This window comes from Abramis brama, assembly GCF_963993115.1.
Source record: "Abramis brama genome assembly, chromosome: 8".
In the NCBI taxonomy this organism is placed as follows: domain Eukaryota; kingdom Metazoa; phylum Chordata; class Actinopteri; order Cypriniformes; family Leuciscidae; genus Abramis; species Abramis brama.
Genome location: NC_139970.1, coordinates 9,538,820 through 9,566,284, shown reverse-complemented (window position 1 = coordinate 9,566,284; position 27,465 = coordinate 9,538,820). Strand labels below are relative to the sequence as shown.

The 27,465-nt window shown below is 40.4% G+C and overlaps 2 protein-coding genes and 1 long non-coding RNA gene across 3 annotated transcripts in view; all 3 read right to left on the bottom strand.

The window, feature by feature from the left end:
- Nucleotides 1-22,974, bottom strand: part of LOC311088959 (NACHT, LRR and PYD domains-containing protein 1 homolog) — a 65,391-nt gene extending 42,417 nt beyond the window's left edge. The window contains exon 1 of the mRNA XM_084123357.1: nt 22,811-22,974. Within this exon, the coding sequence (XP_083979483.1) occupies nt 22,811-22,970 (160 nt within the window). The 5' untranslated portion in view covers nt 22,971-22,974. The remainder of the gene's footprint in view (nt 1-22,810) is intronic.
- Nucleotides 2-18,580, bottom strand: LOC311088647 (NACHT, LRR and PYD domains-containing protein 1 homolog; the record flags this gene model as incomplete). The annotated part of the gene is made up of 8 exons (XM_084122893.1): nt 18,540-18,580; nt 16,686-18,375; nt 16,482-16,565; nt 16,304-16,360; nt 5,592-5,806; nt 4,626-4,815; nt 1,442-1,775; nt 2-76 (listed from the first exon to the last, which is right to left on the bottom strand). The coding sequence occupies exons 2-8, from the start codon at nt 18,347-18,349 to the stop codon at nt 2-4; spliced, it is 2,619 nt and encodes an 872-aa protein (XP_083979019.1). The 5' UTR covers nt 18,350-18,375; nt 18,540-18,580.
- LOC311088965 lies at nt 22,973-25,491 on the bottom strand. Its single transcript, XR_014607602.1, has 3 exons — nt 25,368-25,491; nt 23,240-23,311; nt 22,973-23,059 (listed from the first exon to the last, which is right to left on the bottom strand). It is a non-coding gene; the product is annotated as an uncharacterized lncRNA (long non-coding RNA).
- Between the last annotated feature and the right edge of the window lie 1,974 nt (nt 25,492-27,465).

Genomic DNA, 27,465 nt, shown 5'->3' with positions numbered 1-27,465 from the left:
TCTACTCCGTCAATCTCCCGCCTTTCAATTTCGCTTCTTTGATCAGTTTGCTCCTCCACTCCCTAAAATGGGCAGCCTGAAGAGCAGAATCAGCAGATTCACACATTTTTCTCCGTTTTGTTTTATGACAAAAACCGACGAAGTTATTAGAATAAATGCAACGCCTGTCGCATCCCATCTTACGTTATTTTACGCATCAATATTTTCAATATTTTTTTATATAAAGTTTAAATAATCATATCTCTGTTTTTACTTGGTCTATCAACACAAAACAAAAAGTAGAATAGAGTTTCAAGCCTGGATGGCAGCGCTCAACGGGACTTTGTTTTTATGCTTCGACGTCTTAAACTGGTCATGTGACTTGATCACGCCTTCTTGATCACGCCTTCTTGATCACGCTTTCTTCTACAGGTCTTCTCATTTATAACAATTGGAAATACTCAACGCTCTCTTCTCTATGAAAATAACAACTCATTTGAATATCATGCTATTACACTTACAGCTCCCAATAAGATCCATACTGACATCCTCCGGCCCCTGGCTGCACCTAGAAATTCTGTCCATAAAAATTATGAACAGAATCGGCGACAAAGGGCAGCCCTGCTGGAGTCCAACATGCACTGGGAACAAGTCTGACTTACTGCCGGCAATGTGAACCAAGCTCCTGCTCTGGTCGTACAGGGTCCGGACAGCCTTTAGCAAAGGGCCCCGGACCCCATACTCCCGGAGCACCCTCCACAGGACTCCGCGAAGGACACAGTCGAATGCCTTCTCCAAATCCACAAGGCACATGTGGATTGGTTGGGCAAACTCCCATGAACCCTCCAGCACCCTGGAGAGGGTATAGAGCTGGTCCAGTGTTCCACGGCCGGGACGAAAAAAACGCACTGTTCCTCCTGAATCCGAGGTTCTACTATCGGCCGTATACTCTTTAACTTTCCAGGGGAGGCTGAAAAGTGTGATCCCCCTGTAGTTGGAACACACCCTCCGGTCCCCCTTCTTAAAAAGAGGGACCACCACCCCGGTCTGCCATCCCAAAGGTACTGTCCCCGACCGCCACGCGATGCTGCAGAGGCGTGTCAGCCAAGACATCCCCACAACATCCAGAGACTTGAGGTACTCAGGGCGGATCTCATCCACCCCCGGTGCCTTGCCACCAAGGAGTTTCTTAACGGGGAATACTCGAATTGGGGAATGGCGACTGTGGCGCCTGTAACTGGCGGAGCCGCGGCTCGTCTCCTGCTGTGTAGATTATTAATGGTCATTCTTTCAATATATGTGATCATTTCAGCCCAGATAACAAATGGATGCGTCTTGGCTTTATGGACTTCTGATCGAGACTCTTTGTTGTGCATCAAAGAATCGATGGAGGGCCTGTTTGATAAACACGACAGGTACAAACAGGCGTTTCCTCCTCCTTTTGTAATCGATCCCGACTCACCTGCCTACTTGCTGCTGTGTCGGGCACGGGGCAGGGTCCGTAGGAGATCCAGGAGAAGAGGCTTACGGTCCGGTGTCCAGGTGGGGGCTCCGTTGTCTTCGGCCGCCGGGACCGCGCTCGGTGCCTGCGCCGGATTCCTCTCCTTGATGTGTGCGACAGCGTGTCCACGCCACCACCTGCTCGGACTACAACGGGTGTCCTTGACCCTTCACAGCGTTGGAGTTGTGCTCCGGGGTTTTCGTCGCCACCATCTACTTCCTCGTTTGTGCCGGCTTTTCCCACATGGACCGGCTGGAGACCACGTGACCGCTGGACGTGCCTTCGACCAATCCCGCTGCGCAATATGGACACTGTCTTCGTGACATCATCCAAAATTCACGTTGGCCTGTTGAATGCTCGTTCAATTGCGAGTTTATTCATTTAAATGAGCTCTGCCCAGTTGGCTGCTCTGCTGTTGGGAAGCCCCGACCTTGTCGCCGTGGTGGTGGTCTGGCTATTGTACACAGGGATGTCCTCAAATGCAATGTGATTCAGTCTCAAGAATTCTCTTCTTTTGAATTGCAGATGGTCAAGGTGGGTTTCTCAACCCCTTTTTACTGCATGTTGGTCTACCGTCCTCCTGGCCCTGGTCTTTCTAAAGGATTTTAGTGACTTCTTGTCCTCTATAATAAAATTGGAATCTGTTTTAATACTTGGGGATTTTAACCTTCATGTTGATGACAGCTCATCTTGCCCCGCAATGGAATTGTTAACATTGACTGAAGCTTTTAATTTTGAGCAGCATGTTTCTGAGCCCACTCACCAAAAAAAGGCCATATTTTAGATTTAGTTTTTACGCTTGGCCTAGACATTTTAAATGTATCTGTAAATGATGTCCATATGAGTGATCATAGTATTGTTCTGTTTGATCTGCACTTCAGTCCTGAGCCAAAGCCTTCAGCAGTTAGGTCTCAGAGGCGTGTTATCACTGCTAATACTGTAGATACTTTTTCTGATATGTTTGATCTTGTTTTAGTCATGGATTTTCACGATGTCGATGATTTTATTCACTGTTTTAATAATCACTGTGTAACAATTCTGGATCAGGTGGCTCCTGTTAAATCTAATTTGTCTACGCAGAAAAAAGTGTGCCCTTGGATAAATGAAGATATCCTAAGTCTTAAGAGACTGTGTCGAAAGACTGAACGTCTGTGGAAATCCACTAGCCTTGAGGTGCACAGGCTCTATCTCAGGGATCTTGTGTCGTCATATAATGTGATGGTTGAAAATGCCAGATCTGACTATATCCGTCAATTGGTTACATTGAATAAAAAAAATCCTAAAGTGTTGTTTGACATGATCAATGCACTTGTATGTCCTGCTGCTCCAGTTACCCCTGTTTTTTGTGAAGCTGACAGCAACGCCCTCTTGGGATTTTTCACCAACAAAATTAAGATGATTAAGTATAAAATCCCACCCCTTCCGTGTGGTACCCCTGCTGTTTTTGAGCCTGTCTCCAGTATGTGGTCCTCATTTAGGACTGTGATGTTTGCTGATATTTAGGAACTGGTGACCAAGATGAAGCCATCTTCTTGCTTATCTGAGGTCCTTCCTTATAGGCTCTTCCAAAAAGTGTTTGAGGTAATTGGCCCTTTTGTTACCAAAATGGTGAACCTCTCTTTGTCTACTGGTGTGTTTCCCAATGCTTTCAAGCATGCCATAGTGGAGCCCTTACTAAAAAAAGCAGGTTTAGACCCGACGGATTTCAATAGTTTTAGGCCTATTTCTAAGCTCCCGTTCCTGTCCAAGATCCTTGAGAAGGTGGTCTGTGAACAGTTGACATTTTTCCTGGACAAAAGTAACATCCATGAGTCATTTCAGTCCGGTTTCCGTAAACAACACTCTACTGAAACGGCCTTATTGAAAGTGTCAAATGACATTATGATGTCTGCTGATTCTGGAAAACAAACTTTTCTAGTTCTTTTGGATCTCTCCTCAGCTTTTGACACCGTTGACCATCAGGTTTTGCTGAGAAGATTGAGGGATCAAGTTGGACTGTCAGGGTCAGTTCTACAGTGGTTCTCCTCATATTTATCTGGGCGTAGCTTCAGTGTTACAGCTAACCAAATAAAGTCTGGATTTGGTGTGTGGAGTGCCTCAAGGTTCCGTTTTGGGTCCTGTTTTATTTGTGTTGTATTTGATCCCTTTGGCAATGATCATACAAAGGTTCAGTGATGTTTCTTTCCACCTATTCGCTGATGATATCCAACTTTACTGCTCCTTCAAGCTGTCTGAGATCTGGAAGCTAAACTCCTTGCTCCTGTGTCTCGTCGAAATTAAAAAAGTGATAACTCTCTGCAGCTCAATACAGACAAAACAGAAACACTGGTTATTGCCCCTGATGTTTCTGTTCCAGGGATTAAAGAGTACTTGGGTGACTTAGGCCTTGGGAGTTAACTTGGGAGTTATCTTGGACAAAGACATGTCATTAATGCAGCACTGTAAGCAGCTGACGAGGAACTGCTTCTTTCAATTAAGAAAAATTTCTAAACTTAGAAATATGGTCTCACGAAATGATTTGGAGCTTATCATTCATGCTTTTGTGTCCTCACGTTTAGACTATTGTAATAGTTTATTTTCATGTCTAAACAAGAAGGAGCTCTCTCGACTGCAATTAGTGCAAAACTCTGCAGCCAGAATTCTGACCCGTACTAATAGGAGGACTCACATATCCCCTATTCTAAAAGAACTGCATTTGCTGCCAGTGTCCTACAGGATCAAGTTAAAAATTTTAGTTCTAGTTTTCAGAGCCTTGCATGGTCAGGCTCCATCTTACTTCAGTGATCTGATCCAGCCCTACACCCCGGTGCGGGCTCTGAGGTCTGTGGATCAGAATCTGCTGAAGGGTTCACGGACTCGTTTTCGTACTAGAGGTGACCGATCCTTTCAGGCGGTTGCTTCTAGGCTTTGGAATGATCTTCCGCCCTCTTTGCGCTCTATTGACTCTGTTGATACCTTCAAGTGCAAACTAAAGACTCATCTATTTGTTCAGGCTTTTTAATGAGCTACTTTTGGGTTGATATGATCTTGTATTGTCTTGGCCTTTTTATATTATGTGTATACTCTGATTTAAATTTCTGTTGTGAAGCACCTTGTGGCTTTCTGTCTGTGAAAGGTGCTATAGAAATAAAGCTTACTTACTTACCTTGTGACTTCAGCCTGGGTGATGGACAAGTCCACCTCCGAGCCCTCAGCCTCTGCTTCCTCAATGGAAGACGTGTTGGCGGGATTGAGAAGATCCTCGAAGTATTCCTTCCACCATCCGATGACATCCCCAGTTGAGGTCAACAGCTGCCCACCTCCATTGTAATCAGCGTTGGTAGGGCACTGCTTTCCTCTCCAAAAGGTGCCAGACGGTTTGCCAGAATCTCTTCTTGGCCAGCCAGTAGTCCTTCTCCATGGCCTCACCAACCTCCTCCCAGGCCCGATTTTTTGCCTCCACAACCACCCGGTCTGCAGTCCGCTTGGCCTGCCGGTACCCGTCAGCTGCCTCAGGAGTCCCACAAGCCAGCCAGCCCTGATAGGACTCCTTCTTCAGCTTGACGGCATCCCTTACTTCCGGTGTCCACCACCGGGTTCGGGGATTGCTGCCTTGAGAGGCACCGGAGACCTTACGGCCACAGCACTGAGCGGCCGCGTCGACAATGGAGGTAGAGAATATGGTCCACTCGGACTCAATATCTCCAGCCTCCCTCGGTATCCGGTCGAAGCTCCGCCGGAGGTGGGAGTTGAAGATCTCTCTGACAGGAGACTTGGCCTAATGTTCCCAGCAGACCCTTACAGTACGTTTGGGTCTGCCGAGTCTGTCCAGCTTCCTCCCCCGCCATCGGATCCAACTCACCACCAGGTGGTGATCAGTTGACAGCTCCGCCCCTCTCTTCACCCATTGTCCAAGACATGCGGTCGGAGGTCAGATGAAATGACCACAAAGTCGATCATCGACCTCCGGCCTAGGGCGCCCTGATGCCATGTGCACTGATGGACACCCTTATGCTTGAACATGGTGTTCGTTATGGACAAGCTGTAACTAGCACAGAAGTCCAATAACAGAACACCGCTCGGGTTCAGATCAAGGGGTTGTTCCTCCCAGTCATGCCCCTCCAGGTGTTACTGTCGCTGCCCATGTGGGCGTTGAAGTCCCCCAGTAGAACGATGGAGTTCCCAGTCTGCGCACTTTCCAGCACCCCTTCCAGAGACGCCAATAAGGCCGGGTACTCTGCACTGCCATTTGGCCCATAGGCGCACACAACAGTAAGAGACCTATCCCCAACCCGAAGGCGCAGGAAAGCGACTCTCTCGTTCACCGGGATAAACTGAGCTGGGGGGCTATGAGCAAACCCACACCAGCCTGCCACCTCTCACCATGGGCAACTCCAGAGTGGTAAAGAGTCCATCCTCTCTCAAGGAGTGTGGTTCCAGAGCCCAAGCCGTGCGTGGAGATGATCCTGACTATCTCTAGTCTGTACTTCTCAACCTCACGCACAATCTCAGGCTCCTTTCCCCGTCAGCGAGGTGACGTTCCACGTTCCTAGAGCTAGTTTCCGTGTCCAGGGATCGGGTTGTCGAGGCTCCCGCCTTCGACTGCCGCCCGATCCACTAAGCACCGGCCCCTTACGGCCCCTCCTGCAGGTGGTGAGCCCACGGGAAGGTGGCCCCACGTCGCTCCTTCGGGCTGAGCCCGGCCGGACCCCATGGGGGGAGGCCCGGCCACCAGGCGCTCGCATGCGAGCCCCAACCCCGGGCCTGGCTCTAGGGTGGGGCCCCGGCTGTGCCATGCCGGGCGACGTCACGGTCCTCGATCATAAAGGCTTTTTGAACCGCTCTTAGTCTGACCCGTCACCTAGGACCAGTTTGCTTGGGAGACCCTACCAGGGGCATATAGCCCCGGACAACATAGCTACTAGGGTCATTCGGGTACTCAAACCCCTCCACCATGTTAAGGTGGCAGTTTAAGGAGGGGATATATGTAAATGTTTATTTTTTATTAATATATTTTTTGTCTTTTTTCCTTTTTATCATATGTAAAAGTGTCTAACTATGTACTTATTCGTTATAGTTCTAATTATGTTTTTAATCTGTTGGTGGGTATTATCACAAAAGGAAAAAAGTAGATGGAAAAATAAAGAATAATTATTGGGGGAAAATACTATGTCTTTAAAGAAACTGTCCATTTGTATGATTGTGTTAAATGTGTTTGAATTGAAAGACATAATAAAGTACATAAAATAAATGCTAAATATTTCTTGTTGGACATTATGTGGTAATGTGGCTGGTGTGCATGGCTACACCATGGTGACACCCTTGTCCCAAAAAGTATTGCTATACCACTATACTCAATATGTTGTCCAATGGTGAGTCATTTTTCCCTGTTGCACATACACAAAATTTGAGGGTTCCCCCACCTGCCAAATTCCACTTTAACCACTGCTCACACCTGTTAGTAAATGAGAGGTTTTATATCTTTCCAAAATTCAACTGTGATTATCATTCAGAATAAAAAAAATAAAAAAATATCATATTTTATTTTACTCACAATAATACAGATGTTTCGGCTCTCAGGCATCTTCAGTGTGTGAATACACAGCGTGATCTTTTCAAACATGTTAATCACATCCACCAACAAACTCGATAAAACCATTACATTTATACAAGAGATAAGTTTACACCAAACACATCAATGAGATGTTTAACATTCCAGCAATCAAAAACTTAAAGGATTAAGTTTTTCATACCTTGCCATAGTCATCTTTGGCACGTTAGGCTTGTTAGTACACCAAAATGTTATAAATGGTACAAAACCTTACAGATTTATAATTGCAGTGTAAACTAACAACCCCTACAACTATATACAATTTCACTTAATACAATCACAGTCGCATGATCTAAATGAAGCAAATTTCAAATGCTTGATATTTTATATTGTCTTCACACATAAACCATACAATCTAAAAAATCATTCTGCCCTAAAGTATTAAATTTGGACAAAACATCAACATCATAAAATTCTGTAAAGCTGCTTAGAAAAACACTATATAAACAAATGGACACACAGCTTTTATGATTACAATGCATGTAAATGAGTTTAGAGTTGTTTGGTGTCTTTATTCACTTCCACAGCTCCAGGTAAAGATGTTGCTTTTGCAGTTTTCTCCTCATTAATTCCGAAAAGGAGGGCCTTAGAAATGGAGAGACGAGATAAACATGACAGAGAAATATGAAAAAGCTGACCAGTAGGATAGGATCCACAACTCACACTATGATCATTTGCTTTTGTACTAAAAACATTTAGTATGAAATGTTCAAATGGAATTGTATAAGTCATAAGAAAACGTTTGTGTTAACTGGCTCGTGTTATATTACAGATCTATTTTTTTTATTGGTGCTTTCTAAGTGTTAATCTAAGTCTTAACTTACTTTCACAAAGTCTCCATAGAAAAGCCCTGGTCATTCAGAAGAATCTTCACCTTCTGGTTGCAATTCGACAGGTGAATTCTCATGCGAGACCAAACGTCATCATCATAATTTGTGCATTTTTGAGACTGTTTTTTGCAACTGAACCTTCATAATCAGAAAGCACAAAGCAAAGCATCAGAACAGAGTCTTTAACAAACTTGATATTTGTGTAATCATTGTTATAACAATAATTTGTGTGAGAAACAGACCAAAATTTTAATTGTTATTGAATTGATTGTTAATGAACTACGAGATCTAGGGTGGATGTAAAGAAAAGTTATTTTATGAATAACAATTCTCAAACGTTTACAAACCCGAAAAATGTCATCATACAACTTTGTCTTGTGTTTGACCTCTGCAAGATCTTGATTCCATCCTCCTCTAAGAAGTCAGCATTTACCCTAGATGTGGAAACACATTATACAGATAAAATTATTAAGATTGATAATGCCATTCTTCACATTTGCTTCTTGCAGATTCATTTAAACAATTCCATGACAGTTTAAATGGATGAAGGCCATGAACTACAGATGGGCCGTTTCATTTGCTTTGTAAGGTTATCTGATATAGCAAGAGCATTGCAAAATTGCTAAACTGCCAAGATAAAAAAAAAAAAAAAAGGTCTTTTGTTTACTAAACTATTTTGTGTTTCTAAGGTTTTCAATTCCACAAAGGTGAGTGACTGTGTGATCAGTGTCATTAATTCAAGCCTTTTAATGTTTTAAAAAGGTGTTAACAAAGAGAGATTAAACTCTGCCATGTCATTTATAACCTGTGTGTCTTTCTTTCTTCTGCAGAACACAGAAGAAGATATTTTGAATAATGCTGGTAATAAAACAGTTTTGGTTCATTGCATTTCTTGTCCAAACAATGGAAGTCCATGGGATCTGAAACTGTGTTACACAAGCATTCTTTAAAGGGTCATGAAACCCTAAACCAAATTTTCTGAGATTTTAACAGAGGTATGTGTGTTGAACACCATTAAAGACAATGTTAGCATCTGTTAGATTTAATAGTAAGGGGGAAATGGTTAAATTTTATTTTTTTCCGCTATTTTCGTCTTCTGGGTTTAAAATCTTCATCGTGTCCCCATCACAGGCTGTGATGTGGCAGAGCACTATAGTACGTTGATGACTCATCGGTGTCTCATAATTATTCATGAGACTGAGTTTTCTTATCCAATGAGAAGACACTTATCTTAACCCTCTGGGGTCGGCAAACGCGCCCGCGCGTTTTGCTGGATTTTCTTCACATTGTAGCACAATAAACTTAAATTACTCCGTCCAGGGTGTGCATTCTGCTGAACTTTTTTTTCTTGAGCACGTCTATAAACTGAAACAAAACTCAGCGAATACTTGTCACACATTTATGAGCCATATACCTTTATAAACATTTAAGTGTGTACTTTTAAATGATCAGATTCAAACTGAAAACAAATATTCTCTGTTTAAGTAATTTGTATAAAACCAACAACATGTCCAGTTTCTTAAACGCTTGCTCATTATTTTTAATTCGACCACGCTCATGCGCGCAAAAGAGATTCACATGCAAATCTCCACATGGAACGCGAACGCGCTCATTACCTCAAAAACAAAGCACCAAAAAACTTCACAAGTCTCTGCTTTTCGTCAAGTTTGAAAGACGCGCCGTGAGCTTACATTGGATTTACCTCAGAAGAAGAAGAACGCGATTTGAAGACAAGAAAGATGTAAGGTAAGAAATTCTTACTTATTAGTTTATGTTATTGTTGCATAAACTTCACATTGCAAAATGTTTAGTTTTTTTCATTCAAGGTTAGCTTGTGATGGCTATAGTTTGCATGCGTTTTGTGGCACTGTACCATTTAAGCCCATCTTTAAAAAAAGTTAATTTATAAAAATAATCTTCTCTATAAAACAATTTAGGGTGTATTTATTTGTAAATTAATGTAAAATGAATCACAAAACATTTATTGTTTGCAGTTCACATGCTTAATTCTTTGGCAGTCTATCTTTCTGTAAGGCTAATGGTTTGACCTAGAGATTAGCTTTGAACACAAGCTAATAAAACTCATCTTTCCATTTAAAGGAAAATGATATAAAATGATAAAATACTATTTGTTCATACACAAAAAACAAAACATTTATCTCTTATTTGACATAATATCAATGCAGTTACCAAAGAAATGGCTGAAAATTGCAGAAATGTGTTGATTTCTTAAGGGTCCCGAAACACCAAAGTTTTGGGGAGACTTTGTGTGAGGTCCCCTGAGACAGCATGCACATTGGTGGGGCTAACTCAACATTGCCAAATGTAATTGGTATGCAATTAAAAATGCCAGGGAAGTAACAAATCACTGGATTGATTAAAATAATAAGCAGCATAAAATATTATTTTCTCTTTTTTTAATTTGACTTCAGAGTTGAAAGTGGGCTTAAAGGGTACATGGGCTTAATGGGTACACTTACCCTATATCTAGAAACAGCCAACACAAACATTAAAGTCGGTTTGTACAGATTGAAAATGAATTATAGAACATAATATTTATAAAAATTAAATAATATTTATAATAATAAAAAGTGTCGGCTGCAGACTAATAACAACCACATAAATGCATTACATTACAAGTTTATGTAGGATATGTTAATGAATTAAATTAAGACAAGGCACATTTTGTAAAACAGATGTACAATAAGTGATCTGACGGATCCGTGACCGTCATGTTTCCTGCCGGAACCACATGCTGACGACGGACCGTCACCGGGCGACCCGATGAATGAGCCGGGACAGTGTGCACATATCGCCGGGATTATAATCATTCGATCTATAGTGAACGCTACACACTACCGCGTTTTTCAAAGCAGAAGCAGAAGTGAAGTCCCGTCTCTTACCCGGCACAAAACGCACACTGGCACGGAAGATCGCACCGTCTTTTTTCTTATTCGGAAACCTGTGGACTCGATGTCCTGACAGGCCATAATTCACAATCATTTACCACGACGATGATTAATTGAAATACAATAAGCACCGAAAACACAGTGAATCATGACCGCTCCAACTGAACACCAACCTATCTCTGCACTGAGCGCGAACGCAGAGCCAAACGACTACCTCATGTGACGTCATATGACGCGATGGTGAAAAAAAGCGCTTTTTCAGCACGGTCAAGGAAACGGTCACGTTTTCTATTGAATTTGCGCCCTTATGTCTTGCAAAACAATTTTTAATCCTGCATTTACTTTTCATATGGTATTTTCATATAAGGTTATATTAATAAAAAAAAATAAAAAAAACCTGCACCATGGGCTTGAGCAAATGTATACATTTTGAAAGGGTATGTGCAACTCTAAAATCAAAGAATATTCCATAAAATAAAGGAATATATATTAGCCTACATTAACTACATTTTTATATAACCCTCCCTTTTATTTCTAGTTATTTGTTATTTTATTTATTTACTTATTTAATATTGAATATTTTATATTTAAATAATATTACTTGAATAACTATTAGGAATTATGTGTCATTATAAGAGTCTGATATAAATATGTGAATGTTACATTTTTATTAATATTTATTTATTGTTTTTTGTCTTTTCCCCCTTAAATCATATGTATGTGTTGGTGGGTATTATCACAAAAGAAAATAAGTAGAAGGAAAAATAAGGAATATTTATTGGGGGAAAACATGTCTTTATGTCTTTAAAGGAACTGTCCATTTGTATAATTGTGTTAAATGTGTTTGAATTGAAAGACATAATAAAGTACATTTTATATACATACATACACACACACACACACACACACACACACATATATATATATATATATATATATATATATATATATATATATATATATATATATATGCTAAAATATTTGTTAGTTGGACATTAGATGTCCCTTATTTAGAATTTTAAACCTACAAGTGTATTTTTATGATAGCAATAACTGTAAAGGGACTTGTAATGGGGTAAATCAAATGTAGGTTAATATACTATCAATTACTAAGCTCAGAGTCATCTTACCAGTTAAAATTTATATTGTGCTTTTGTAATTATTTATTTTTAATTTTGTGATTTTAACTTCTGCTTTAAAAAGCTTTTTTTTAGATTGTGTTCTAATGTTCTTCTAATAATCATAAACATGTACTACAGCTGCCAAACAAAACCAGAGAGAAATGTATTCATAAATCTTTAAAACAATCTAATTAAATCTTGGGCACAAAACATTCAGCCAGTAAAAAAAGAAAACCTGTAGTATATATATATATATATATATATATATATATATATATATATATATATATATATATAGTATTTATCTATCTATATATCTATATCCATAAATACAGTACATACACACACATATATATATATATATTGTCTAATTTATCATTGTAGCCTTATTTAAGTTGATTTTCTGTATACTGTGTATTTATTTTTGGACTAATAGTGGTTAATAAAGTCCAATAATGGTATGAGAGAGTGTCAGTGGTAATATCATTGTGTTCTTGTCGGTCAGTGTTAGAGGATCTGTGTAAAAGCTGAGGCTTAGCCTGACAGTTAGCCTGCCCTGGACCAGGCTAGTTTCCTAGCATAAGTTGCCAGGGTAACTGAGTTTGAACTATTTTAAGTTTGCTTTATGAAACAGAATCCACCGACAATAAGTCTGACTAACCAAAATAAGCCTGGCTTGTATTCTAATCTTGTTTTATGGAACAACCCTCTGGTGTTCATTATATTATATATTGTGGCCCAGATGTTTTATATTTTGGGGCCCAGATGCCACTGTGTCCTGCTGACTTCAACATTCACATGAGTCTCTGTATATGAAGATGGTAAAGTGAAAATCAAACACCTTGGAAATGAAAGGTATGTACAACGTTTTTAGGAATGGCACAAAGGTCTCTGTCTTTGGATCATTGTTTTCAATAGTGTGCTTTTTGTCATTTGTTGTGTATCTTTGGATTATGTTATGTTGTAAATAAATCCAAACAATCAAAAAGCCATTCTTTTTTAAATCTCCTCATTCTTTGTGCAAGGTTGCTCAGAATGACAGGGCCTGATAGCTCATAATAGAGCCATTAGGGGAGGGTCTTTGTCTTTCTCAGGTGTGAAAACCATACATATTAATGATGTGATCACACCTCCCGCATAAAGCGTTCTCACACAAAACACATCTTACAAATTTTAAATCAATATATTGTCTTCTCTGAATGAGCAGTCAGGATGATTTTCACATAGTTTTGGAGCAAATATTCTAGGCTGCGTGATACAATTTTCAAAAGTCTTGTGAAGAAATAATCAGTATGGGTTTCATGGCCTTATTTCAGTGACAATTTTTTTTTTTGTATTTTCACAAACCACGCATAAATGTCATTATCTCAAAACTACAAACTTTTACATACATGCTGCTGATATATTATTGTAGCAGAGTTTGTGCTAAATACAGTGTAATCAGACTTTAGCCATGAAAATGTCACAAGTAACAGAAATAAGCACAAATGTCAGAGCATGTCAGAACACCTCCAGGCCCAGAAAACAGCTCAGACCCCAGAGGGTTAATTATTCATGACACCACGTGGATCTTTCCAATGACAGACATGTCAAACTGTGATACCATGTAGTAGATGAGAGAGGCAATGATGGGACGTGCATTTGTTTTCGTGGTGCAAAAGTTCCAGTGCATCTTTCCCCGCGATGCTGCCAGGGCTAGACTCTGACTGCGGGCGGTTGGTTGGCCATCAACCACGGACACATCTAAACTATGTGTGTGTAGCTAGCATTCAACTGGAGAATGGTGGACTTCGGCCTTGTACACCAATGCAGGCTGCGTCTAGTGATGCGATCCCGAGGACTTTTCTATCACTTCAGATGTGTGTGTGTGTGTCTAAAATATGACCCTGACCGTTTTACTTGCCTTTTGTTAAATAATCACTCGTTATTAAAATTTAGATATTTCGATAATACCTCAATTGTATGGAACGTATGCTTAATTTGTGCAAATTTCTATGTCACTGTCCATCTTTATTATGTGGGTTCAGGGGGCGCGTAGATCTAGGCTATGTATGGAACCTTTTTTTTTAAGCGGAAAATGTATTATTTTCAAATATATGCATCTATATATGTGTGTATATAATAGAGGTGGGCATAGATTAATTTTTTTAATCTAGATTAATCTGGATTAATTTTGAAATTAATCTAGATTAATCTAGATTAAAATGGCTCATTTGAATTCTGCCGAAGGCATTCAGAATATGTGTGCTACCCAAATAATGACTATAAAAGTAAGTCTTTGAGAACGGGTTTCTCAAGCCAGGTGGCGCATTAGACCAGGGGCTCATCTCCTGTTTCCACAATGCATCACAAAGCTGTTCTACTCATTGACTGTAAAAAGTTACTACTGTACTGTTACCATCCGTAGGCAACATTAGGTAGGCCTATGTTGTTGTCAACTACTATAGGCTATCAATTAGGGATGGGCGATATGGCCTAAAATCCATATTGTGATATACATTGCAGCCTCTTGCGATAACGATATTATAATAAAACCATTTCAGAACAGGTTACACAGACCCTGCTAAACAACTGCTAAATGTTTTTTTTTTTTTTTAAAGGGTGCATGTAGTTTTGAGAACATATATTGTGCAAAACTGTAAGTATACAACATAATTTTGCAGATAAATTAAATTTAAGTACACTAGCTGCAGAGACTTAAGTAGGTCTAATGTTTATTATAGCTTTGAGCTTATGAAACCCCAAATTTAGAATTAGAATATTCTAACTGATGTCTTTTCAGTTAAAAAGAAACACAACAACGATTCTTTAAATCGGGCGCAGACAGAGATTATGTTCTACACCACTCAGATATATTGGGAATAATACGCGCGCGCTGGTATTCAGTGATATGTTTCGTTTTGAATTTGAGGTGGTAGAACGGATTAGTCGTGTGTTAACTTACCGAACTGTTACACCACACAGTCCACGTCGGCTTAAATCCGAACCAAGTCCAAAATAATGGATGTTGCACCGATCTTTTACACCAGCTTTAACTTTCAGCCGTGTTTACTTAAGATGACGACGAATATGATGCGGTACAGCCGGGTGTACCTCGCGGCCGCGGGTAGATTGCGTCATCATAGCTTGTGTAGTAGAGCCATCTCCCAACCCAACTTGGAGAATAGATTAACGGCGATATTTTTTTTTATCGCGCGATAAGAGTAAGAGATAACGGCCCACCACTAGTATAAACAAATATCTATTTTATAATGACATAATTATATGCATGTACATTTATATGTTTTAAATACAATTATGATTACTGTAGTAGGCTAATTTATGTAGCAGGGCAATTACATTTGAAAGGACAAAAATAAGGTGTCAGTGTATTTCATTAGACTTTAACTTTGTCAGCTATAAGGAAAATCTAGCATTTCCTCACGTTTTACCACTGATTTTTAGTGACAGTCGATGGGCCACTGGCGATGACAGTTATCCCCCCCTCCTCTGCCGTGCCATACCACACCCACTCCCCTCCCTTCTTCTCACAGCCATCCACGCCCATTTAAGTTGCATTTTTTCAAAAAGATTGTGAGCTAGACTTGAGCTGAAAGAGGGGGTTGACAGAATGATGACAGAATTTCCCTTCGAATATTAGATACTCAGTTTTTATCAACAGACAAATTCACATAGAAACAGGACAGAGGTGATTCCAGATGTTTCTCACGTGAGTTCGGTTAGACTGGGGCAGGTCTGGGTCATCTGGAGGGCCCAGACAGACAACATATCAGTTAGACGGTAAACGCTCATTTTCATCTTTTTCAGGTTAGAGAAGGAATAGAGAAATGACAGTAATGCTTCTGAATCCCATTGGTGAATTATCTGAAAAAGTCTGGTCCAGTCGATGTTGATTATCTCCGAGTGTGGAAAGGTGAGACTGAATGATCGCAAACCTGGATGGTGATGCAGGAGAATCTCTATGCAGATACTATAAAAAAAAAAAAAGAATTAAAAAAAAGATTCAAGTTGTTGTCTCTATAAGTCAATCATTTATTGCTTAGAATATCATTTTGTGATTTAAAAAAAAATTATGATTAATTGCTGGGCACCAGCCAATATTTGCATCATTCGCAATAGTCAAAAAAGATGAAAGTGTGTACCTTATTTTTTTAACTGTTTTGGGTAACCAATTTAGTTGCATTATTACTATTAGAATTATAATTGTAATCTATTAGATTGCGGAGACCAAGTATGCCAGATAAACGGGAGAACAAGATGATGAAATAATTGGTTATACAAAACATATTAATCATAAAATTAATTCTGGTTATCATGAGAAAAAAAAACTATTTGATGAAAAAAAATATAAAAAAAAATCACTTGTTCTTCACCTGGACGGCTCTTTGTTGATTGACAGAACAAGTGAGCGGTAGATGCCGACACAAACACTGCAAACCAAAGCACAGAAAAAATATACATGAACTAAAAGTTAAACAAAAGCACATTAAAGGATGATAGCATGTGTGCATAAAACACATAAAATGTATAAAATATATTTTAAAACATTACCTCTGTGAGCTCAGGGTCTGTCCTCTCACAAGAGCGTAGATCAGTTCACCGAGATCAGAGTCTGATGGACCTCTAATAGCCAAGCTTCAAAATCAAATACAGAACATCACTGTACAGACTAATTAAGTTTACCTTGCAATAGCAAATTAGAGATTAGATATTAATTACATCCACCAAATATCTGTTTTAGACCAATGCATTTACCTTGCTTTTTTAAACTTGTGAAGTTCAGGCAAAATCATAGACAAATCTTCCGATGTCAAATACAATTCAGAAATTTCCTCAAAGCTCTGACAGCACTGACAGCAGTACAGCAGGGCACAGACGTCTGTTCTTCTGAGCAATTCACCATCGGAATTAATCCTTTTCCAGGATTCCATTACTTCTTTCACAAAGTCTTCTTCATGAAGTTCATAGAGACAGTGAAGAACATAAACTACTGCTTCAAAATACAAGGAACAACCTTTAACCTTTTCCAAAATCCATTCTTTCAGATGAGCCTGTGTTTTTGGACGAATGAACAGACCATGTTTTTCAAGTGTGAGTCTCACATCCTTATTCAACAAACCAAATGCAAATTGCACCACAGCTGCAAAACGTGGTTTTGAGAAACTATCCATTAAAAGTGACCTTGTCAGTTTCCTCTGGGACTCTTCTTCATCCAGAAGGACATAGTACAGAGCAGTGAAGAACTCCTGAAAGCTGAGATGCATGAAACTGAACATCGTCTCCTGGTGGATTCTTCTCTTAAACAGGAACTTGCACAAGAATGGATTTCCAGCAGGGTCTGAAATGGTTTCATTCACACTTTTCTCATCCAGCAGGACTTGCTGTTCCTGCATCCCTCTCTCTGCCAGCTGACCCAGACTACTCAGCAGGGTCGGGACGGACTGACTCAAACCCTGGCAGTGATGCTCCAGAAGAGTGCACACAAAGTCCACGTAGATGGAGGTGGTGGTTTCCAGTCCGCTTGTCTTATTTGCACCATATTTGAATCGCTCCTGGATAGTTGTGCAGATGATCCAGCAGACGACAGGGATTGAGCAGGCAGTGATGAGGGTTTCATTTGCCTTCACATATGTATAAGCCTCCCTGAAATGGTCCTCATTTTGAAAAAACTTCTGGAAGTACTCCTCCACCCCCTTTTCTGAAAATCCCACAATCTCAGTGAAACGCTGAGGTCCTTTGAGCAGATTACTGAGTGTGTCCGCAGCTGTAGATCTGGAGGAGACCAGCAGGAAAGACTCTGGCAGGATTCGACCCCTCAGCAGGGCACAAAGAGTGTCCACAGGTGGGGCTTTCTGAAGCAGATCAGTGTGTGCTGACGTGTCAATAATGTCCTGTGTGAGTTTCAGCTCATCAAATCCATCAATGACCACAAGCACCTTCTCTGGCGACTGCTGTAAAATCTGTGAGATCTCATGTGATGATAAATTACAACTGCAACTCAAGATCTCCACCAAACTCTTCTCGCCAGGAATGCGATTTATTTCTTTACACTTTAAGTGGAACACAATATCAAATCGCCCTTTGTAGAGGTCACCAGATGCCCAGTCCATCATGATCTTCTGCACAGTGAAAGATTTCCCGTTTCCAGAATTTCCCTGCAGTATCACAGATCTAGGACTGATCCCGTGGTCATCTGGGTCGAACAGAGAGTTGAGATGGACAGAGTCTCCACTGCTCCTGGAGCTGAGGACCTGCTGGAAGCTCTCTCCACTGGAGCGGATCTCTTCTTCTCGCTCTTTTTCATCTCTATGTTTCTGAAGGATCAGAGGTTGTGTGAAGCGCTCAGACAGCAGCACATGTTCACCAGGCAGTGAGTTATACTCAGTCACATACTGATACTCGCTGCAGATCCGCTTCATATATTTGTGAATCACTGAGCTGATTTCTGTAGAAAAGGTCAATGTTCAAAGAGTTAGATTTTTTTTTTTTTTTTTTTTTTTTTTTTTTAAATGTATTACTGTAATAAATTCCAGAGCAGACAAATACCAACTAAATTACAAGGTGGATGGAGTGCAATATTTAAAACATATTATTATATAATTCAGTCACCTGAGGAATGTGTTTTTGAGGAATGTGTGTGATGTCCTGTGGAGCCTGTAGAACATTAGACACACTTGATACATTCAGTCGTTTATTAATTGATATATTGATTAAGGCATTTCACATATATTTTCAAACATTTCATATCTATCTATCTATCTCGCTGTCTATCTGTCTATTGCTGAAGAAATGTATTAGATCACCAGCCAATGTAAGGTTTGTGCCACAGCTGCCCTAAGCTAACAGTATTGGTGATTCACATTTTTTGAGAAGAGAAAAAATATGTACAGACTGCACATCATTGAAAACACTAAAAGTACTCATAAAGTCTATCCATAAGTGGAAATTAGTTATTTTTGCATTTTGTAGAGCAATTTTCTACTTCCTGTTCAAAAAGCAAAGACTCTCAGCCGATCCACGTCTACCTATAGGAATACGACGCCTATCACTGTATTCATATATCAGCTCCTTCAGTATTATCAACAGCTATCGCTTTTATCAGGAGCAAATTGCCCTTCTCCATCCCCAGCTCCACCTCTCGCCAGTCTGTATTTGGCCTTCTAATTCCCCTTTGAATCAGACTAAATTCTTGAATTATGTTGTACATTAAAATATTGACATTAATGACATCTGCAATACATTCATGTTGGTTCTGTTCTGTTTACCCTAAAGGGGGTTATTGCTGCTCTCCCTGCTCTTATCCATGCAGGGTTCTTGCAGGTTTCAGTAGGTCAAATTTAAGACCTTTTTAAGACATTTTAAGATCATAAAGATTGAAATTTAAGACCTACACAACGTATTAACCAGCAAATAACAAATAAAATTACCATCAATGTGCACTTTTTGTTTCCATAAACATTAAAATAATGGCCAGATTTTAAAAGTGTCTTGCAACATGTAATCTACTAACATGTACAAGTACAAATAAAGTTGACAAAAAAGGTTTTATAAAAAGATAAACCTCAAATATTTCAGCCTTTAAATAATTCTTTATAAAAATTCCATTCGTCCCATTCAGGATTTTAACAATCTGAAGTGTGCTCAGCAGCGCCCCCTTTGTACCCTCTTCCACGAAACCCACATAGATGCAGGCTCCACACACTTTTACTACCCAGGAATCCTTGCGAAAGGCCAATCCGACAATGGATGGGAGGAGATTTCGCTCACGGACAATTTTTGACATGGCTGAGAAGAAAATATTACAGTTTTTATGACCTAGATGTACATTTTACCAGTTACCTACAGTTTATACAAACATGATGGTCATCGACCAGTGGTTTATGTCTCAAACATAATAATAGTGCATTGAATAATACGATCGCATTATGATTCATTAAATAAATAGAACCGAATGTCAGGGCTTTACTGAGTCATAAGCAAACATACAGTAGTATGAATATTGAAACCTGTAAATTCATCTGAAACTCATGCACATTTTCATTATGTGTTAAAATTGTAATCTTAGTTCAAATGGAACATTATGTATTTTTTTGTACAACTGTATACATCATTTAAATAAGCATGATGTATAGGGGTGGAACGGTATATGTATTCGTATTGAACCGAAACGGTACGGGCGTCACTGTTCGGTGCATAAATTTACACGGAGAATACACGGTATAAAAATAAATAAAACTCGCATGCAAATTAATTAATGTAATGCGGAACTACTGTTAGATACGCGGGTTCTTTAGGGACACCTAATCTGTAGCCCCGCCTTAGCTCTGAAAGCGCGATGTTAAGATTGCAATGCTGGAATATGTTGTGTGTGTGTGTGAGAGAGAGAGAGAGAGAGAGAGAGAGAGAGAGAGAGAGAGAGAGCGAGAGAGAGAGAGAGAGAGAGAGAGAGAGAGAGGCACGGGCACGATCGAAAAGTCGCAAAGTGTTTACTTATATTTGTGTGCGTGTGTGAGGCGCGGGCGCGATCGAACAGTGGAAACATAAAAACATACTCCGTCTGTCATTTTGTTTATACAGGACATCATTCAAAATGCAAAGTGTTTAAGTTACTGTTAATTACATTTTTAAGGAAAACAAATATATTCATCTGAAATGTAGCAAATTAATTTTCAATTCATTCAGGTACAATTACCAAACATATATCAAGGTCTTTTTGTCTTTTTTATTAATTTAATTAATAAACTAATTATATAAAACTATTGTCAGTGCACTACAAATAAACTGGTTCTATGCCTTTACTTTATCAATAAAACTTATTTAAAAAATACAGGGCTTAAGTAATTTATTTTCCTTTGGTGGTAGCCTACAGCCTGAGACATGGACAAGCCTTCTACATTTTTGTTCTGCTTTTCCCTCCATTGTACCGAACTCGTACCGAACCGTGATGTCTGAACATCACGAAACCAAACCGTCATAATAAAGGCTGGATGTTTTACGGCGGAGTCTCTAACGTCATCACCGGCGGCCATCTTGTCACAGGCAAGCTTTCTCTGTGGTACCTGATGTAAGGTGAGTGATCTGCACAAACACAAATACTCTTTATCTCGCTGAAATCTTGACGGATTTACAAACGGTTTGGTTTCTTACAAACGTTATTAATGTGGCTATAATTCTGGATGCTTGAACATGTTGACATTGCAGCTTTTCTTTTCGAAAAAACGACTTAATCGTGCACCATAGTTGTGTATCACGGCTACTTGGGCAAGTTATCAAGGCTGAGACCACAATCGAGCTGTTCAATTGTATAGGTTTTACTGACACCAATAACGATTTTATGACAACTAATCTTTTGTCTAAATTACAATCTTTGTGGATGTGGTTGTAGTTATTAGCCTAGCTGGCTAATAACAAGAAGATTTGAGTGAGACCTAGTAGCAGCTAACGTTACAGTTTAGCGGCTACCCTGCAATTTTACATCAGTGGGAGAGGCAGAATTCTTTTCAGCCTAGAAATGGCCCAACCCTGAAGAAGTTAAAATAAACATGTCATAATTAAAATTATTTTATTATAATAGTAATATTCATATTATAAAAGTATATATATATATATATATATATACATACTGTATCTCATGTTGCCATTCTGTACACTGAGTTTTAGTAGCCTATATATTGATTTAACATAAATAACATAAATACCTTGTGCGTGTGTATATTCATTGCACCTATCTGTTCTGTTCAATGTTATTTTCACAAGGAAATCATATTGTAATTATTCATAAGTATGCAGTGTCATATCTACATCTCTGACGTTTATAACAAACCAAACCGTTTGAAAATCGGTAGAAAATTTAGCAAGTTATGGTTATTTAAAAAGTACATGCACCATTAAAACACAATGTTACGAGTGAGCGAGCTGACTGTGGCAAGATGGCCGCCAGGTGCGGACGTCGACCTCCATTGGCCAGCAGCGCGGACGAGACATCTAGCCTTTATTATGTATATATCTATGGTTGTTGTAGTAGCTAATGGATTTCCACCACCTATAAACGCTTGCTGTAGCTCTGCTTCAAGATTTATTTACAGAGAAGACGGAAAGGGTGAAGCTGATTGGTTGGTTCTTGTCACATGACCTGCGGTGCGCTTGCGGAAAAAAGTTGCGATTTTTTCATCTCGCTCCACCTGGAAAAAACAGCCGCATCGCTTCTATTATGAGCGCGCTTGCCGCACGCCTACATTTGAAATAACGAACTTGAGCACGCAAAAGACGCGATATGTGAAAGGCCCCTTGCTGAGCGACCTCAAATCAGGCCACGAGCTACTGGTAGCTCACGAGCAACATGTTGGAGACCCCTGCTCTAGAGCTCCGCTTTGTAAGCTACGATTCGATACTTTTTTGCTACTTGTAATAACTTTCTACTTTGTAATAACTTTCTGCGGCCAGCGTTTCTGGAAATGAGCGAGGGTAAAACCTTTTTTAGACCTGACTAAATTAAATTTAAGACCTCAGATGAAAATCTGGCCGTTTTTAAGACGTTTTAAGGCCTTAAGTTTAAATTTCCGAATTTTAGACTTTTTTTAAGACCCCGCGGGAACCCTGCCATGCTAGGCTGCATCACTGCACTGGGAGTTCTTGCCCAGCACAGAACCATACCTCCAGTCCACAACATATGCTAATTGTCAATCGTATTTGATGATAGTGGTCCTGACAGAAATAAGTTAACAAGATGGAAAATTAAGACAAAATATTTAAGGTTTCTACAAGAGCTTCTGCAATTTTTGCAATGCCTGTAAAAGTACATATTTTAACAGTACATATCTCAGTATATACTGTAGGTCTAGACACATGTGGTATAATAGCCAAAATTAGTGTGCTCTTACCTAAGTCTGTGAGCAGAGATGGCTCATGCTGTTCCAGGCTAGAATAAAAGGCAGATTTAACCTCGTCTCCTCCAGAGTGCAACACTTCATATAACTCTCTCATTTTCTCCTGGTTAGTATCTGCTGCTTTGATCTTACAGTACGGCTCCCAATCCAGCATGTCAATGGACTTCAGCTCATCCGCTATCGGCATCACCATCTGTACTCTCTGGACAAGTTTCGCCCAGTGGGCGTCCACAAACCGAGCACCTGGTAGAGAGATAATAACATGATAACTGCTCACAAGGAACAACGTGATTTCATAAGATTCAAGAACGGCATATTCTATAGTGTAGCAAGTACTTTTTTGGGCAACTTCACTTTTAATCAGTGTAATGCAGACTTTTTTTTCATATGACTATCTCTGCTTTTACTGTGGTAACTACTTACGCTCTGAGTCTTGGTTCATGGTGTCTCATAAGTGTCTATGACGTGTTGTAGAGAGCTGTCTTAAGTTGTCCTCTAGGAAATGAAACATAATTCACGTGGTGTGAGATGGTTGAAGAGAGCTTTTGTGACCCATGGTTAAAGATTACACTATTGGTATGCAGTAAATTAAGTGGCATGTAGAAAAATTAATAACGAAAGTATATCTTAAAGGAGAACTCCGGTCAATTTTAACATTGAGCAAATTTTTTTGTAAATTTGGAGTGCTGTCAATACAGAGAACAACGACAAAAATCTGTGTTTCCTACACCATGTTATCCTCTTTTTAAAATTTGCACCCTGTTGACTTCAATGGGGCAAGTTTTAAACCTGCTTTTAGCCTCTTAACATCCTTGATGTGTCATTACAAGTGCACAGGTCATGTGAGTGATTCCTTCAGAGTTAACACGGGTTAATCTGACTGCAGGAGATGTGCAAGATATGAATAAAAATGATGTTATTTCAGCCAGCGCACATACCTGTATTTACATCCTGTTTTCGGTCGAAGGCCATAGTAATCGATTGTCGAGTTCACGCGCGTGATCATAGGTAACTAAACCTATGCGCGTGAACTCGACAATCGATTACTATGGCCTTCGACCGAAAACAGGATGTTGACTTGAAGTCAACAGGGTGCAAATTTTAAAAAGAGGATAACATGGTGTAGGAAACACAGATTTTTGTCGTTGTTCTCTGTATTGACAGCACTCCAAATTTACCAAAAAATGAGCTCAATGTTAAAATTTACCGGAGTTCTCCTTTAAAGTACACCCCAAAATAACCATATATGGAGCATACAACGCCTAGTTGTACTATGCATATCCTCATCTGCATATCATTTGCGTATGATTATTCATCCATGTGATAACTTGTTTAACGGTACCAGACATTAGGAAAGTATGAGATACGGATGTCACATTTCATTAATAACAATCATTTAGTTGCCTATCCTTGCCTTGTTTTTGAATAAATAAATTAAATAGTGTAAAATACATTTCAGATAAAGTTTTTCTCAATCTTTTCCACTGGCCAAATAGTATTTAATTGATTTATATTTTGAATGGAAACAGATAGACCTTGTTGTGCATTATTTCCACAAAACTATTTTCTCAGACAATCTGTTATTATCATGATAAGCAATTATCTCTGTGGTTAAAACATTAAAATACAGCATGCCACAGAAAAAGTGTTATAAAGCATTGCATCCACAACGAATATTTCTATTTATTGAATATAAAAATGTTGTAACTTCTCAGTAATGATTTCATGTAGTTTAAATGTTTAACACCATTAATGAGAATGGCATATTTAATCAATTTTTATATCAGAAGTAAAACGTAGTTTAAATCATTATTTTATTTTTTAAACTGTTATTGTGAATTTATTGTTATTGTATGTATGACTCATAATGAAGTTTTACAGTTTTACTTCATCTGCCGTTAGATAAGCTATATGCGTATAATGTATGTAGGCCTATATGTATAATTTTCTTTAGATTAGTGACCAAAAAGAGATACTCCAGCTCACCATAGATGTCGCCAAACTACTCCATCTCCAAAACGTTCGTATACGCATGGGTCTGAGTTTGCGTGCAGGTGCGAAGATTTTACCCGGGCTACTGCAAGTTTGTTTTTATAAATCACAACTTATGCGTCGGAAGTGTCGTCAGGCGATGTTTTGTGTGTATGCAATGGTGGTCTGCAGCCTCTCCATGTAGAAAAACTCTGATATTGCACAATGCACACTTAAGGATGTGTTGCAGTAGCTACTAATACACCTTCCGTATCATGAAACAATAATACAACTTGTTAGTCAAAAAAAAAAAAAAAAAAACTACCGAACGAAATAATTCACTTACCACACCACTGTCCTGCACTCATCCGTCCCGCGTTTCAATCGTCCCGGCTCTCCCCTACTCAAAAAAATAGTAATAATAAAATAAAAATAAACATATTATGCTGCGCGTCTAGTCGCGGTTTAGAAAAACAATGACAATATCGATCGTGCAAGTGAGCAAAACTCATCTCGTCACTGCGAGGCTTCATGTCAGAAAATATATCAATAATAAGTTACGGTCCAGTCTTGTTATTACCTTCAGTGAAGTCTACATAGTGTTCCCGGTGAAGATATAAATGCTTTCTACGAATATTTATTTGTAACATTAATATACACTACAGATCGAAAGTAGTTTGTGGACACGCCTCTTCTGAACTTCCTTGTTTTGTTTTTGATATTCCTCCTCAAAGACAGACGGCAAGATCATCTCTCCAGAATAGTAACGTACTGGTGTAAAACGTTTCGGTTACTCACGTAACCTCTGTTCTCTCTAGAAGAGGGAACGAGTATTGCGTAGTTGCTTACGCTACGGGAAAGCCTTTCTTTCTCGAGATACTGAAGCCAAAAATTATCCTTAATTTTTATAATCTTGTCAACGCAGTGCGGCAGCCTGCAGACCTAGGGCAAGCTTACTAGCGTGCCCATTGGCTGCCCTGCGGCAACTGCAGCAGCCTACCGCTGAGCCCTTGGCGTGACGTCACGACCAATGAGCGCGCTTGGTGCGCTTAATGCGTCACAGCCCGCGAAAAGGGGTGTGGCTTAGCGTATATAAACAGGGCTCGGAGGCTGCTTCTCTGGTTTCTGTCGCATGAAGCGAAATGAGCTCGTGGTGCGAGCACGGCGGGCTACGCAATACTCGTTCCCTCTTCTAGAGAGAACAGAGGTTACGTGAGTAACCGAAACGTTCTCTTACGAGAGGTTCTCTCGTATTGCGTAGTTGCTTACGCTACGGGAACGCCCTTGTCAACGCCGTGCGCGCCCAGCATCCACTGAATGAGTCCCAGGGAGAGCCCGGGGAACGTGATAGCAGAGAGCCGGGCGGCCCGAAGAGGGCTAGCGCCGTACATAAGCACACACTAGGGGGTTAGGAGCGGCACGGCCGGTCCGAACTGACAATTCCCTGCATAGTGCAGCTCAACCAGTAGAGCTAAATCACACAACGTAGCCCGCGCACAGATAGTGGGCTGGCATACGCGAGACTTAGACTGATAACACTTTCGCCTGCAAGGCGGGAACATCCAGGTTGTAAAACCTAACAAATGTGGAGGGGGAGGCCCAGCCTGCCGCTGCACAAATGTCATGAATGGGAATCCCGCTGGACCACGCCCACGACGAGGCCATGCCTCTGGTGGAGTGAGCTTGAATGCCCAATGGGCACTGCAGGTCTTTAGACACATAAGCAGCAGCAATAGCGTCCACTATCCATCTGGACAGGCTGTGTTTCGAGGCGGCGAGACCCTTGGTGCGCCCGCCAAACGAAACAAAGAGCTGTTCCACCACTCGTTTGACTGAAGACAGTGCTATCAGAAAAACGGTTTTGAGCGTGAGGTATTTCATATCCACAGTTTCCAAGGGTTCGAAGGGATGCGCTTTCAGGGCCTCCAAGACCAGTGAAAGATCCCACATAGGAACCGAGGGGGGTCGCGGGGGGTTCATCCTCCTGGCTCCTCTAAGGAAGCGGATGACGAACTCGTTCCTTCCTAATGCGCGGCCCAGCTCTGAACAGAGAGCGCTGAAATGGCCGTGACATAGACTTTGAGCGTGGAGGGGGACCTGCCCGCGTCCAGTAACTCTTGAAGGAAACACAGTACTCGCGATACCCCACATGTCTGTGGATCGAGCCCCTTAGCAGTGCACCATCTGTTAAACACTGACCATTTCGACATGTAGAGCCGCCTCGTAGAGGGGGCTCTAGATTGTATGATCGTGTTCATGACCCCGTCTGGCAGATCAGCGTGTAATCGTTGAGGCTCCACGCATGCAGAGACAGCGCTCTGGATGGGGATGCCATATCGAGCCGCGGGCTTGAGAGAAAAGGTCTCTCTTCACCGGTATCGGCCAGGGGGCTGAGTCTGCCAGCTGTATTAGATCCGGGAACCAAGCTTGGTTCTCCCAGTATGGGGCTAAGAGGAGCACTGTGTGGCGCGCTTCCCTGATTCTCTTGATGACCTGAGGCAGCAGAGAGACCGGGGGAAAAGCATACAGCGGGCCGCTGGGCCGGGTCTGGGCCAGCGCGTCCTCGTTCTTCGAGAAGAACTCTGGGCAATGAGCGTTGTCTTTTGACGCAAAAAGGTCGACTTTCGCTTTGCCGAAACGGCGCCACAGTGACTGGACTGTTTGGGGGTGTTGAGACC